At 40.8% G+C, this 16,557-nt stretch overlaps 1 protein-coding gene across 2 annotated transcripts in view; it reads left to right on the top strand.

Moving 5' to 3' along the window:
- The first annotated feature begins 6,292 nt into the window (after window positions 1-6,292).
- Window positions 6,293-16,557, top strand: part of STRN (striatin) — a 100,391-nt gene continuing 90,126 nt past the window's right edge. Inside the window, exon 1 of one of the 2 annotated variants that reach the window (XM_047852469.1) lies at window positions 6,293-6,681. In XM_047852469.1, coding sequence (XP_047708425.1) covers window positions 6,448-6,681 — 234 coding nt within the window. In that variant the 5' untranslated portion in view covers window positions 6,293-6,447. The remainder of the gene's footprint in view (window positions 6,682-16,557) is intronic. The other variant, XM_047852470.1, reaches the window with a different exon arrangement.

A 16,557-nucleotide genomic window follows, 5' to 3' on the forward strand; every position in this document is an offset into this window, starting at 1 on the left:
ATAATAATACTGATGACGCGCCACATTTAAATTCTTTTGAGAACTGACTTAGTTTATATTTAAGGACTATCAGATAGGAGTTTGGGGAGGGGAAGCTGCTGTTCTGAGCAATTCAAATCTAAATGAAGGTTGGGTGTCTTCTTCTGAGCACAGGCTCCACCTGGAAATCAGTACATCTCTGTTTCATGGTTGGCAAGGAGAGTCAGCTTATAAAAAGGTTCTTTCCCCACCTCAAGCCTCACAACGGTTATTTTTATGTAACGAAGTTATGTGAATTGTAACGAAGTTCTGTGAATTGTTTAAAGTTCAATTCCTGCTTTAGAAATAGGGGCACCATAGTTATTAAGGAGAAAAAGAGGAGGAAGGCAAGAACCAGTTGAGTAGAGCTTTAATTCCCTGGAAATATTAAAAGAGACAGGATAGAGAAGCAAGGCATGGAGTTGATGGAGAGGATGAAAAAGAATGTTCAAAAACCAGTTGATCTTTGCTGAGAGGAACAGAATCTTAAGTTGGTCACCACTGATATTCTGAGAGAAGTCTTGCTATAGCTTCAGAGCTGTATTATCATTTTAGCCTCCTGCAGTGTTAGCTATTTAGATCAGTGAAAGTAATCCTGATTTTAGGTTTAAAGTATCTATTCCTCCATATATCAGCCACTACAAAATTAAAATTAATTTTAATTTCAAAATGAAATTTTATTTAATAGTTGAATTTACTAAAATGTGTTAGTAACATAAAATTTCTTTAAAAAAATTTTTTTTAATGTTTATTTATTCCTGAGAGAGACAGGGTGAGCTGGAGAGGGGCAGACAGAGAGGGAGACAGAATCTGAAATAGGCTCCAGGCTCCCAGCTGTCAGCACAGAGCCCGACGCGGGGCTCAAACTCACCAACTGTGAGATCATGACCTGAACCGAAGTTGGATGCTCAACCAACTGAGCCATCCAGGCGCCCCGGCAACTCTCTAATTTCAACCACACTCTTCCAAAAGAAAATAATAGTAGTAATAATAAATAATAGTAGAGGCGATTTTCCCCATCCTATCACGTGACTGTGAGGTAGATTTAATTCTTGGACTCCAATAACATTTTCAAATAACGGAGTTCCTTTACTGCCCGATTTTTTATTGGCTGTTCTCCCAACCCAGTCATTTTCAGACTTCCAATCTAAGAGGGAGCTTGGAAGCTGAGGAAAGGTAGAAGCAGGGTAGGCAGAAAGGAGAGGTGAGGGAAATTAGGTAGTGGCCAGAGAGTACAGAGGCTGGCAAACAGTGAGCTATTGAACATGTCTGTTTCCCAAAGTTCTCTTCATGCTAGTGGAGGCCTATCTCTACTCAAGTGGTCCACTCTAGTCTCTGGCCAGAATCCTGAAAAAGCCATGAAGCTCAATTTGAAGACTATTCTTGGAGCAGTTAAAAAATCAGAGACCCAAGTGACTTATCATTTATTTATTTATTTTATTAAAAAATTTTTTTTGAGTAAACTCTACACTCAACATGGGACTCAAACTCACAACCCCTGAGATCAAGAGTCACATGTTCTACCACGGAGCCGGTCAGTCTCCTGCACAGTTTTTTAAAAATACCCACTCATTTTAATGAAAAATAAAAAAAAAGAGCAGATGACTTATTCGTTGTTTTGTGTTCCTATAATCCCCATCCCATATAACATACACATTGAAATTAAAAAAAGCCAACACTCTAATTATCTAAATAAACATTTAGCATTTCACGATTTTTCACTTTATACTGGTTATACTGATACATGAAACAACATCTTGACAGCTCTCTCTGTGCTTGGAAATGAAACTTGTATTTTTTGTGTCATAGGTTTTATCAATTATAAAATGAAATGATCAGGAAATCAGTACCACCTTAAGGTCTGAGGCTTAAGGGTAAGGCATAGACATTAATATTTTTTAAAGATTATTTTAACTCTGCTGAATTGAATTTCTACATAGGGGATTAGAAAGAAAAAAGAACAATTATTTTCCCCCTAGTATTTCTCGTCTTTATATGTTACTCAGTCTTGTGAACTCTGTTATAATAATAGCTATCATTATTTGGTATATGCTATTGGTCAAGCACTATGCTAAGGGCTTTACATTTTTTCTCTTGTCTAATCTTTGTGGTAACTTAAAAGCTGAATATTATTCTCATATTAAAAGTGACAGAATAGTGAATCAAAAAAGTTAAACCATTTGTCCAAGATTTCCAGATTTAGATAATTGTAGAGTGAGGAATAAAATTGAGGTTCTTCTTTCTCAAGATTGCTTTGGCTATTTGGGATCTTTTATTGTTCCATACAAATTTTAGGATTCATTGTTCTATTTCTGGGAAGAGTGCCTTTAGAATTTTGATAAGGATTGCATTGAATCTGTAGATTGCTTTGAGTAGTATGGAGATTTAACAAATATTAATTCTTCCAATCCATAAGCATGGAATATCTTCCCATTTTTTTATGTCTTCTTCAACTTCCTAGTATCTGGTAGTTTTCAGTATACAGGTTTTTCACCTCATTGGTCAAGTTTATTCCTAGGTATTTTATTTTTTTGGATGCACTTATGAATGAGATCTTTTTCATAATTTCTCTTTCTGATAGTTCATTGTTAGTGTGTAGAAATGCAACATGTCTTAGTGTATTGACTGTATTCTGCAACTTTACTGGATTCATTTATTCTAATAGTTTTTTGATGGAGTATTTAGGGTTTTCTATATATAATGTCATGTATATAGTGACAGTTTTACCTCTTCCTTTCCAATTTGGATGACTTTTATTTCTCTTTCTTGCCTAATTGCTCTGTTTAGGGCTTCCAGTGCTGGGTTGAATACAGGTGTTGAGAGTAGACATCCTTGTCTGTTCCTGATCCTAGAGGAAAAGCTTTCATTTTTTAAAAAAACTTTTTAAGTGTTCATTTATTTTTGAAAGCAAGAGAGACAGAGCATGAGCAGGGGAGGAGCAGAGAGAGGGAGACACAGAATCCGAAGCAGGCTCCAGGCTCCAAGCTATCAGCACAGAGCCGGATGCAGGGCTCAAACTCACAAACCATGAGATCATGACCTGAGCTGAAGCCAGACGCTCAACCGACTGAGCCACCTAAGCACCCCAAAGCTTTCATCTTTTCATCATTGAGTATATGATGTTAGCTGTGGGTTTGTCATAGGTAACCTTTATTATGTTGAGGTACACTCCCTCTATACCTGCCTTGTTGAGTGTTAACATGATGTATCACACTTATTGATTTGCAGATGTTGAACTATCCTTGCATCCCTAGCATAAATGTCACTTGACCATGGTGTATGATCCTTTTAATGTCTTGTTAAATTTGGTTTGCTAATATTTTGTCAATGATTTTTGCATCTATGCTCATCAGGGATATTGGCCTATAATTTCTTTTATTAAGAATTGTTTTAATGCTTATTTATTCTTGAGAGAGAGAGAAAGAGAGAGAGAGAGAGAGAGGCAGAGCGTGAGCAGAGGAGGGGCATAGAGAGAGGGAGAGACAGAATCTGAAGCAGGCTTCAGGCTCCAAGCTGTCAGCACAGAGCCTTACATGAGGCTCGAACCCACAAACCACGAGATCATGACCTGAGCCGCAGTCAGGCACTTAACTGACTGAGCCACCCAAATGCCCCTATAATTTTCTCTTTTTTTGGCGGCATACTTGTTTGGTTTTGGTATCAGGGTAACGCTGGCCCCATAAAATGAGTTTGGGAAAATTCTCCCCTTTTCTGTTTTTTTGTTTGTTTGTTTGTTTTTTTGGAAGAGTTTGAAGATTGGTATTAATCTTTCTTTGAATGTTTGATAGAAATCACCAGTGCAGCCATCTGATCCTAGACTTTTGTTTGTTGGAATGTTTTTGATTACTGCTTCTCCTTACTGTAATCAGTCTATTCAGACTTTCTGTTTTTTCACAATTCAGTCTTGATAGGTTGTAGTTTTCTAGGAATCTATTCATTTCTTCTAGGTTATAGAATTGTTTATAGCAGTCTCCTATGACCCTTTGTATTTCTTTTTTTTTTAATTTTTTTTTAACTTTTATTTATTTTTGAGACAGAGAGAGACAGAGCATGAACAGGGGAGGGGCAGAGAGAGAGGGAGACACAGAATCTGAAACAGGCTCCAGGCTCTGAGCGGTCAGCACAGAACCCGACGCGGGGCTCGAACTCACGGACCGTGAGATCATGACCCGAGCCGAAGTCGGACGCTTAACCGACCAAGCCACCCAGGCACCCCTGACCTTTTGTATTTCTATGGTATCAGTTGTAATATCTCCTCTTTCATTTCTGACTTTATTTATTTGAGTCCTCTCCCTTTTTCTTGATAGTCTAGCTAAAGGACTAATGGGTTCTTCAACAGCTACCATTAAATGTAATTGTTTTATAGTGTGTTATGAATTTATTTCAGGGAATTGTCAGCCATGTCTTCTATTAGAGAAAAAAACCACAACTTTCTAACATTTTAAACTTGTAAGAGTACTTAAATCTTCCAGATGAGAAAATATGCCATAGTGGCATTATTGTCCCTTCCACATTCTGGTAGGTCTGATAAGAGAGGAGGCAACGTGTTAATGGAAAGATCAATGAACTAGCAGTCAGGAATTCTAGTTTCTCATTTGGACTGTGCCACTCACTCAAAGCCTCATTGTGGACAAGTTTCAACTTCTTTGGACTTAAGTTTCTTGAGCTGTAAAATGAGAGGATTGGGCAGTGTCTCAAAGGACAATTAACAGCCAAACTAATTTATGACACAGGGAATTTGGCCAAGCCTGGATCACACTTTTATTATAATAAAGAATGAATTCATGAAGCAGAAACATTCAATAAATGAGAAAAGAGAGCTTGCCATCTTTATTTGCAACCAGGGCAGATACAGTGTGTTTCCTGTCTTTTCCACAAGCAGCCATGGGAAGGGAAGGGTTGGGGGAGGACAGGAACAGGATGTCCTTCCCTGACATATCACCAGGCAGCTGAAATCTTTACATTTTTTTTCATGGCCATCAGGTCTGATATCCCGGAAATCCATCCCACAAAATAAAAGAATTACAGATAACTCGTTATGGGGACAAGATAAGTGCTTCATTTCATTTTCATTTGTTAAATTTTTTTCAGGCGCCTTCCTTTCATTATTGTTGTAGTGTGACTTTATAGTGACATATTTTCAGGGACTTCGGAGGATAAGATTTGGAGAAACACTTGAGAGGACTTTGATGTGCTTTTGAAGGCTAATACTGCTGCGGGTTTGCAGGTGAACCGTGGACGAAACTGGGACCGGGACAAGTGAAAAGGGAGAAGTGCCTGGATACCTAAGACAGTTCTAGGGAAGAGAAAGGGACTTTGTTCCTTCAGGTGGTGTTGATTTAAGGCACTGTGAGAATTGATTATATACTTGCCAATCTCCCTTTGATGACAGGAACTGTGTCATTTATTTTTATGTCCCCAGCGACAGAAATAACTGACAATCAAATATTTGTTGAGTTGAACTGAGTAAAAACCGCGCGGGAAAAGGTAGAAAAAAAGGACACCGAAATGACACCCTTGGATATCTGAAACGTCTACAGGACTTACTACTGCAAGATTTACTGCAGGAGAAAGGGACTTCAGCGGAGCAGTGTTTCAGATGAAATGCCAACAATCTAGAATGTAGAAGCTGAAAAGGGCTGGTCCAGGAGAGAGAGGTGATCAGAGTTCCTTATAAGTGAAAACTGATCAGGCAACAGGTTTGAATCCGTAAGGGAGGAAAAAAAAAAAAAAAAGGGAGGAGCGATAGCGATAAGCAGATTGCCAGAACTTGAGGAGTGTCTAGGGCCAGAGACACACTTAAGTTGGAGCCAAAGGGAGAGGGTTAGATCCAACTAGCTGGAGCCGTCCAGGAGCCGGACCTCCGAACCTCGCTTTGAGCTTGTTTCTTAGCACAACCACCAGGAAGCCCTGAAAGATGTGCTGCCCGGACTGGTGTCTTGGCGCGATAACTTCCGTGTGTGTGTATGTGTGTGTGTGTGTATGCAACAGGGCGCGCCGCCCGAGAACTTCCGCGTGCGAGGGGGGCACTGGCGCGCAGCCCGCTCGCGCCCGACCGGCGGGTGAGGAAACCCGCGCTCCCGGCCCAGTCGGCCCCCACAGCCGCGGGCAGGGGCGGGCAGGGGCGGGCCGGGGGCGGAGCTGCGGCCGCGCCCGAGTCTCTCGCAGCCCCACAGGCCGCCGCGACCACGCTTGCCGCCGCCCCGCCCCGCGACTACAACTCCCAGCAAGCCCTGGGCCGCCCGCGCGCCGCAGTTGACCCATTTCCCGGCCCGTCCCGGGCTCGGCCGGCCCCCGCGCCCAGGCGGCTGCTCCCTGCTGACTGGGGTGTGGGCGGGGAGCGGCGGAGGCAGGAGGAGGCGCTGCTGGCCGCCGCCGTTGCCTCCGCTGCTGGGCTCCTGGGCAGCTCCCGGGGTTTCTGCGGCCGCCATGGACGAGCAGGCGGGTCCCGGCGTCTTCTTCAGCAACAACCACCCGGGCGCCGGCGGTGCCAAGGGTCTCGGGCCTCTGGCGGAGGCTGCCGCGGCCGGCGACGGGGCGGCTGCGGCGGGGGCGGCGCGAGCCCAATACAGCCTCCCTGGGATCCTGCACTTCCTGCAGCACGAGTGGGCCCGCTTCGAGGTGGAGAGAGCCCAGTGGGAGGTGGAGCGGGCGGAGCTGCAGGTAAAGACCCTCCCGGCCTGGCCCTCTTCATCCCGCCTCTTCGCTCCCTTCCGCCCCGCCCAGGACCCTTCCCCCCTCTCCCCCTTCGGCCCCCCTCGTCCCCTCCCCCTTTGCTCCCGCCCATCCCACTCAGAAACCGCATCTCTTTCCCCCCTTCACCTTTGCGTTTCCCTGACCCCGCTGCCTTGACCTAGGTTCCCACTCCAGCCCCTGATGCGTTGTTTACCCTCCCCGTTCCTTTTCGTCTGCTCCTTCACACTCTTAACTCAGTCTCATTTCAACTCTCTTGCCGTCCCACATTTTAGGTCGTCCCTTTCAGTTAACTAATTGGGCTGACAGTAGTTTTGAGAGACGTCTAGCAAATCATCCTCTGCCCTAGTGAGTCCCATCCTAGGTCTAGAGATGTTCCCTGCGGAAGGTATTGGTAGTTGGCTCCTGTCTCTCTGAAAGGGAGGTGACCAAAGCAGACAACCGAAGTTGTGTGCGTGGGGCCTTGACTTTAGGCAAGAAGCTGATGCTGGGCTAAAGTATTATGAGGGATATCAGCTCCTTTTTGATGTATGTAAACGTTTCTTCTCTTTTCCTCTTCCTCCACCCCCCCCCCAACCCCCCCACCTCCGCGTTTCTTTTAGGTATTTCAGATCATGAAGAACCTAGATGATCACCGTCAGGTGATGGTTCGGAGATGGTTTCCTATTCTCAGAATCTGAAACTTCCCAAGGGTTAATTTTATGCCCAGTGTTTTGTGAGATTGCCTTGTACTTTGAAAGGAACTAAAAGGGACTTTAAAGTTGGTTACATTTCCTTGCATAATCTGCAAGATAAAGCATATCCAGGAAGGAGCTGTTGTGGGCTCTTAGAAGAAAGTGAGGCTGATACTTTACAGGCCATTCTGAATTGCTAAGTGTGTTTCCGAAGCTGATCTTAAAACTTCCAAGGCACACACCAATTTCACAAGGAACTCGGAGAACTGAGTGGCTGTGCCTTTCTGTTTTTTACTGGCTAATCTTGTACACTTCTGAAATCTGAGTATAGTTTTGGTTGGTGAAACACTTGAAGTTAAAATGCTACCCAGCGTGTCACTTTTTTTGGTAACGGGTATTTTCTTTGGCACTTAAAAAAAGAAAAGAAGGAATCTGTTAAATAGAAAATCATGTGCTGGAACAGGGTGCTTTGGCCTAGTGGAAGTGGCTATGGAAAGAGGGAGTAGACAGCGTTTTGGTACCAGCTGTGCTTACTGCTGGCTGTGACCTTGAGGAAATCCTTTAACCTCTGTGAACTTCAGGTTCATCATTTATTTATTCAGTACTTTATTGAGTGCCAGCTGTGTGCCTCGAGGGCCTGGGATGAACACAACTGACAGAGCTTCGGCCCTCATAGAGCTTACGTTTTAGTCGGCAGGCAAACAAGCAGCAAATGTAAGTACATAATATACCGAACCATAATGGCACTTTGGATGAGGAAAATAAATCAGGTACAGAAATAGAATGTGATAGGGACAGCTATTTTATTTGTTTATTTTTTTTATTAAAGTTGTTTACTTATTTTGAGAGAGCGAGTGAGCAGGGGAGGGGCAGAGAGAGAGAGAGAGAATCCTGATCTGGGGTTCGAACTCACAAACTGTGAGATCGTGAGAATCCCAAGTCAGCACTGAGCCCCATCTGGGGTTCGAACTCACAGACTGTGAGATCATGACCTGAGCTGAAGCCAAGAGTCAGAAGCTTAACTGATTGAGCACCCAGGCTCCCCGCAGCTTTTTTATTTTAGATGGGGTGGGTGAGGAAGGCCTCTGGGAGGAGTTGAGTGAAGCGAGGCAGTGACCCATAGTTTCTAAAATTTCTTCTCATTCTTTATTTCCACAGTTCTATGTTTGTATTCTTTGGCAACTTTTTTTTTTTTTTTCAATGTTTATTTATTTTTGGGACAGAGAGAGACAGAGCATGAATGGGGGAGGGGCAGAGAGAGAGGGAGACACAGAATCGGAAACAGCCTCCAGGCTCTGAGCCATCAGCCCAGAGCCTGACGCGGGGCTCGAACTCACGGACCGCGAGATCGTGACCTGGCTGAAGTCGGATGCTTAACCGACTGCGCCACCCAGGCGCCCCAGGCAACTTTTTTTTTATGTCTGCCGTTATGTACTTTAGTATCTAGTCTGTTGGTATTTGTAACTTTTCTCAAAATGAATCTGACCATGTCTGTATAGTGATAAGCAGACTTGAATGCTTCATTTAAATTTATTAGTAATTCACTTTATTAGACAGTGCATTCCATAAATGAAATTGTGGATTTCAGACTTCAAGGAAGTGTTAAAGGCAGGCTTTAGCGTTAACGTTGTTCGGGTGTGGAGAATGATTTTTTTATGTGGCTGCTTAAATTTTAATTTCCAGTTTAGGGAAGGTGAGTCACACTAATTTGGTCAAAAACAAACAAGATAATAACTCTTCCCTTTTTACTTGTGGAGGTTCGGGAGTTTGCAGCTCATCTTACCCTTGTCCTATCTCCCAGTTCTCCCCTTCCACCCCTCCATTTCAACTTTTCAATTTACCTATAATTGTAGTCACTCTTCAGTTTTACACACACACGCGCACACATGCTATTTCTGGGATTTTTAATGGCAAATGTTAAAGCTCAGGTAGGTTTCCAATTGGTGCTCCTCACACTGAAAGCACTACATTTTTACAGTATCTTTTCGTTTGTGCTTACACTAAATTAAGCATCCAGGGAGGAACTTTAAAAATGTGTCATATTTTCCAAACAGAACAAATAACATACTTTTTGGGAAGAGAGTTTGTGGGAATCTCACAACTGAAAACATATTTTTAAAGTAATTTCTTTTTATCAACATCATTAAATGTGAACATACCCCTTCGTTTTTCTTTTGCCATTTAAATTTTTCTAGAAGAAATCGGAAGTCAGAGAATGAGTGGTGATGAAATTTGGATTAATTGATGTCCTCTCTTTGGTTTTTAAATCTCTTCTCAAGTCATTAACACCGAAGTCAACAAAAATACCTTTAAGATTCAGGCTAATTTGTCCCTTCAGGAACCTGTTAGTCTTGCTCTTTCAGATTGTCAGGACAGAGTTGTGCAAGGCAATCCAAGCTGTCACCTACCTGGTCTGCCTTTACCACTTCCTCCCTTCTTCAGGTCTTGGGAGGAAGGAACCAGTTATACTGTGCTGTAAACTTGTCATTTTCCCCTCCTTGCCCATCTCAGTTAATGTAGAATTCTCTCTCTCCTTTTAAAAAATTTTTTTTAATGTTTATTTATTTTTGAGAGAGAGAGACAGAACGGGAGCAGGGGAGAGGCAGAGAGAGAGGGAGACACAGAATCTGAAGCAGGCTCCCCAGGCTCTGTCAGCACAGTGTCCGACGTGGGGCTCGAACTCACGGACCATGAGATCATGACCTGAGCCGAAGTCAGATGCTCAACCAACGGAGCCACCCAGGTATCCCTAGAATTCTCTTTATTTTTGATAATCCCCCTCCTGCCTCACTACCACCATTCAGATGAGAATAGGCAGTTAGTTCATGGGAAAAGAATGGTTAGGGTTATTACTGAGCTTTATATTTGTGAAAGGAATTGGAGTTGGAATACTAATCATAACAATCGAGGGAAATTTCTTTATGTGAGACATTGAGCTAGATGACCTTCAAGAAGTATGCAGTCTAGTTGGAGTGATAGACAAGCAAGATGTAGAAAAATCAGAGTGTTTATCATTGTGGGGGCTTAGATTTTCTTAGAATAGCACAAAAGAGAGCTAGCAGTGAATGGGGAGAATAGCAAGAAGAAAGAACTTAATGAAGTAATGAGAACCTATTTGAAAATTACTGACTTAATAGAAAGCAGGCATGTAAATACAAAACAAAAACTATTGGCCCTAGATTTTGGGGGGTGTGTGTAGTAGGGAGGCTCTGTTATTTACCTGGAAATGTTAGAATTGTATGAAAAAGGTGATATGATTGAGTAGCTTAGGGCATGTGGCATAGAGACTGGAGTATTTATTAATCTGGATTTTGGCATTATTGATTCATATTCAGTCAACAAGTGTTATTCACCCATTTTATGCCAGCTCCTGTTCTAGGCACTGGAGAAACAAGATGGTTAAAATAGATCCTACAGGCAGACAATAATGAATACTTACATACATAAAATGTTAGGTGGTAGTAAGCACCACAGTCATGTGGTTGGTATAAGGGGGATATGGAGTGCTTGGTGGGGTGGAGTGGGGAAGAAAGGCTTACCTGATGAGATGCCATTTGAGCAAGACCTGAAAAGGTGAAATTAAGGAGGGGGTGTTCTGGGAGGGCAGAGAGAACAGTAGGGGGGAAAGGAGCATGCTTGGAATGTTTGAGGAATAATGAGGCACATGTGGCTAGAGTAGAGGAGAAGAATGGAAGAAATGCCATACTGGGTCTTGCCCATTGTAAGGATTTTAGATTGTACCTCAGCCAGATGGGTGACAGTTGAAATGTTTTGAGTAAAGGAACAGCATCGCAAGGGTTTAGAATGCACTTGGAGGGAAGACAATGGTAAGAGAGTCATGGAGTCTAGTTAATAATCCAGGCTGGAGATGAACTAAGCTGGTAGTGATGAGATATGTGAATGTCTATTTTGATACGTATTCAAAATCTAATGGATTCTGAATGCATTTTTGAAGGTAGAACCAACAAGATGTGCTGAAGGATAGGATGTGACGTTTGAGGAAAAAAGAGTCAAGTATGACTCAAAATTATTTTTTGTCACTTTAGTTCAGTATTTCTTAGCTTTAGCTCAACCTTAGAATAATCTGGGGGAACTTTTAAAAATCTTCATTTCCTGTGCTCTACCCCAGACCAGTTTAATCAGAATTTTAGGATTTAGTGCCCCTGGTATTAGTGTTTTTTTGAGCTCCCTCAAGAGAGCACGGATTGAGAACCATTGCTTTACTTGTTTGTTTCTGATTTTACATGTATTGTTTGGACACATCTGTTAGTATTCCAGATATGGATGGCTTTTTATAGAATTGGGATATAATTTTTGTTACGTTTCTATTATTCTTTCTGATGATAGCTGGCATTTTATTTTTAGCCAGTAGAATATTATAATTTGATTCACCTCCCTCTGACTGAGAGAGATAATGATAGAGTAATTTCTGAGCTGGAATGAACTTTGGAAAAAATCAGCTGCAACCTTCTTCCGCAGGTAAAGTGAGGCCCACAGAGAGGTTGAATGACCGAGAATGAAACAGGTTTTTGTACAGACTGTCACTTAAGTCTCCAGATACCTGTACAGTTTTTTCCAAGCCCTTAAATTCATTATCTTGCTTGATCCTTAGACCCTTCTGAGATAATCAGTCACACTAATGCTTACTTATCATTTTTCTTTTTATTTAAAACAACAGACCTGGAGATTTTACTCTGTTCCACTGTTTTCTAGCTTATTTTATTGTCTACATTTAATATTTTTTTCTGGACTTTGTGTTCTGAGTTTCATTATGATGTTTCAGGGTGTATATTTCTTTTGATTTTATTTGTGACTTTGTTAGGCTCTTTGAAAAATCTACATGATCCTCAATCATTATCTCTTTAGATTTCTGCAAAATCATCAGTCACTATCTCTTTATATTTCTGCTTTATCCCATTCTCTTTTCTTTAATCTTTAGGTCTCTGATTACATGTATTTTAGACCTTCTTTATCTGTTTATTCTGACTTATTTGCAGTCCATTAATTTTCTCTTCAGTTGAATTTAATCTTTTAAAGCCATCTGATAAGTTTCTAATTTTAATTATTACTGAAGTTCAGTTTGGTTGCATTTTAAATCTGCTGGATTTTTTCTTAATAGTTTCCTGTTCCCTGAAGATATCTTCAAGTTTCTTTTTCTTTAAACCGAGTGAGTATAGTTGTTTTTATAGGTGGTATATCTGTACTTCCTCTGCATGAAGTCTTGGAGATCTCTTTCTGTGGTCTCTTGTTTTTGCCGGTCCTTGTTCATGGTAACTTATTTCTTTGTATGCATAGTTATTTTTGTGTGCTGCTCACTGTCCTTGGAAAGGTGTTAAGACTAATCTGAGGTCTCAAATAAAGGTGTCTTCTTTAGAAGGTCTTTCATTTGCTCTGATGGGTTTTTGGAGGCATTAGCAATCCACAACCATTTTAAAACCAATTCATTGCTTGAGGTTTTGGACCACCCAACTGATGCAAATTTTGGCCGCAAATACATTTGAGGACCAGCATCCTTCACCTTTGCCTTGAAGGAATATGCTACAGGGTCTTAGCTAAATGTGGGACATATCACCTGTTAGACTTTTTACTCCGGATGGTCCTGGTCTTTAGTTTTTGCTCTTTGGGTCCTATAAGGCTGTCCAAACTTAAGGTTCAGATTTGTTCTGATTGGCTAGTACCTCTAGAGCAAAAGTGGCTTTTGTTCTCTTACCTTACTAGGTTCCCATTTTCCTTTCAATTTTGGCCAAATAATTCCTTACTTCTTATCAGCTTTGCCTTTTAAATATGTAAAAATATTTTGTCCAGAATATTTAACTGTTTTCAGTAGAAGAGTTAATTTGAGGCACTATTACTGAAAACTGAGTTATCTTACTTTCAAAAATTGACAAATAAGAATGGCCCAGTAATTATCTGTAGAGAAATATAATTGATACTTTTTCTCTATTAAGAGATATCCTTATGTGACCCTAAACTTTATTTACTATCTAAGTTTACTTTTCTTTGAGTCCCAGTGGTGGGGGGGAGACTATAACTTCTCTCCAAAATCTTGGTAAAATTAAAGCAGAATTTAAAACAAACAAACCAACCCCTTTATTAATCAGTCCTTGATTGGTGTTTGAAAGTCCAAATAATCTGGACTGATTTCCCTTTGTCAGCTTACTCTCTACTTGATGTCAGGCTTATTTTATTTTATTTTGTTTTATTTTATTTTATTTTAATTATTTTTACTTAAAAATTTTTTCAAAAATTTTTAATGTTTATTTTTTTAGAGAGAGAGACAGAGCGTGAGTAGGAGAGGGGCAGAGAGAGAGAGAGAGAGGGAGACACAGAGTTTGAGGCAGACTCCAGGCTCTGAGCTGTCAGCACAAAGCCCAACGTGGGGCTCAAACCCACAAACCATGAGATCATGACCTCAGCCGAAGTCGGATGCTTAACCGACTGAGCCACCCAGGTGCCCCAGCATACTTTTTGATTTATGAATGTTATTAATGGATTCCAGGTTTCAATTCTGGGCCATTAGAAATAAACTTGCCCTTGGGATCTTTGGAGTTTCTTGCTTTAGTGGTCAATTTGACACAACAGTCTATTGTCATTGTCTCTTGCAGTGTGGCTGTGGAAAGTATGGGCCTTAGTTCCATCATTTCCAGTATATAATTTTTCTGGGCCCCATCTTTGTTTGTAAATATAGCCACCAAACAGAGTAGTTGTAATTTTAGAAAGATAGAGTATGCAAAGTTTGTGACCTATAATAAATGTCCAATAGGGGTGCCTGGGTGGCGCAGTCGGTTAAGCGTCCGACTTCAGCCAGGTCACAATCTCGCGGCCCGTGAGTTTGAGCCCCGTGTCAGGCTCTGGGCTGATGGCTCAGAGCCTGGAGCCTGTTTCCGATTCTGTGTCTCCCTCTCTCTCTGCCCCTCCCCCGTTCATGCTCTGTCTCTCTCTGTCCCAAAAATAAATAAATGTTGAAAAAAAAAATTTTAAATAAATGTCCAATAAGTGGTTTGCTTTTGCTGGTTGAGATTTCTGTGGAGAGAATGCTTTTAACTGTTTTATTTATTTATTTATTTATTTATTTACTTATTTGGTATTATTTATTTAAATTAAACTTTAGGAGCCAAGAACTAGTTTAAGTGATGCATTTGGCATAGTGGCTACTTATGCCACTGTTAATAGTGACAGTAAAACTGACAGTTTAATAATACTGACAATAAACCGACAGTATCAGAAGTAAGGAGCAGGCTAGAGATGTAGTAGTAGATGGTAATAGCTGGAAAACATTGAGGACTGGAGATAGGAACAGAGGAACTTTGCAGTTCAGGAGAGAAACCTGAGGCAGGAGAAGAAGCTAAGGAAGGGGGTAGAAGAAAAGAAGAGACAGAGGGAAGAGAGATGGGGAGAGCAGAGACAGACAGGAGGAAGAAACTGTACACATGAACCTGTTGTTAATTCCTAGAGTATGTATTGTCTGTAGTCTTCATCTTAGCACATGTAACTGTAGAATTCTAGGGCTGACGGGGATGCGTGTGCACACGTCCCCTCTCTTTGCCCTGCATAGCTCGACTCCCAATTTTCTATTCCCTTCATTAGACTAAGAATATTTTACCTCCTGTGGGACCTTAGAACTTGCATAGTCTCATCCCTTGGTTTTTTTTTTTTTTTTTTTGGTGTGGTTTACAAAAGTGATATATTTTTTTTTCTACTTAATTTTATTTATTTATTTTTTAAAATTTGCATCCAAATTAGTTAGCATATAGTGCAACAATGATTTCAGGAGTAGATTCCTTAGTGCCCCTTACCCCTTCAGCCCATCCCCCCTCCCACCACCCCTCCCGTAACCCTCAGTTTGTTCTCCATATTTATGAGTCTCTTCTGTTTTGTCCCCCTCCCTGTTTTTATATTATTTTTGTTTCCCTTCCCTTATGTTCATCTGTTTTGTCTCTTAAAGTCCTCATATGAGTGAAGTCGTATGATTTTTGTCTTTCTCTGATGGACTAATTTCACTTAGCATAATAGCCTCCATTTCCATCCACGTAGTTGCAAATGGCAAGATTTCATTCTTTTTGATTGCCGAGTGATACTCCATTGAATATATATACCACATCTTCTGTATCCATTCATCCATCGATGGACATTTGGGCTCTTTCCATACTTTGGCTATTGTTGATAGTGTTGCTATAAACATGGGGGTGCATGTATCCCTTCGAAACAGTACACCTGTATCCCATGTATAAATGCCTAGTAGTGCAATTGCTGGGTTGTAGGGTAGTTCTATTTTTAGTTTTTTGAGGACCCTCCATACTGTTTTCCAGAGTGGCTGCACCAGCTTGCATTCCCATCTCATCTCTTGTTGTATCAGTTAGGGCCACAGAGAGAATAAGTAAATGGTCCTTGATCACTCTGAATTGGTGGGGATTGACTTTAGAACCCACGAGTCGTACTACCCAAGCCCAGGCATTGTTCTCCATACATCATCTCCTTTTATTGGTCCCTTACCCTGTGTAGCTGCTTCTGATCTGAAGTAGCCAAGTGAATTACAATATTTAGATGATTAAGTATGCTTTGAGTAGCTGTCATAATGTAAATTCTTATATATTTCAAACTTCAAGCAGAACAACTTAGTGAAATGATTGCATTTTAAGGGGCTCAGGAAAGTTTTCAATGATTTGTGTTCCTCAAAGGTGTTTAACAATGTGTCACTCTAGTTTCTTCGAATCGTTTTATTTTTGTGTAGAGAATACTGATGTAAAATGTTTATTTCTTTAAAAAAGTCTGCAAATTCGGATCTTTTCCAGCTTGTTCTGAGGGTAGCCTAATTATGTTGTGTGTGTGTGTGTATGTGTATATCTGTATATACATACGTATATATACTAACTACGCTATATACAGGCACATATGTATATACTAACTTTATATGCTATACTGTATATACTAAACATATTAAAATATGTATACATGTATATTTTATACATATTTTATACATATATATGTATGTATATTTTAATATAGTTAGTGTTTATTGATCGTATATCACCTTTTGTGTAGTGCTTTTGTTATTAGGTTATTCTCAGCCCATCTGTTTTACATATGCTGTTTGAACAGAATAATAATGTCAACCATGTATTTGCTGTTATGCATTAAGGTATTTAAAGAAATAAAATCACTTTCTTTGGCA

This window comes from Prionailurus viverrinus, chromosome A3, assembly GCF_022837055.1.
Source record: "Prionailurus viverrinus isolate Anna chromosome A3, UM_Priviv_1.0, whole genome shotgun sequence".
NCBI lineage: Eukaryota > Metazoa > Chordata > Mammalia > Carnivora > Felidae > Prionailurus > Prionailurus viverrinus.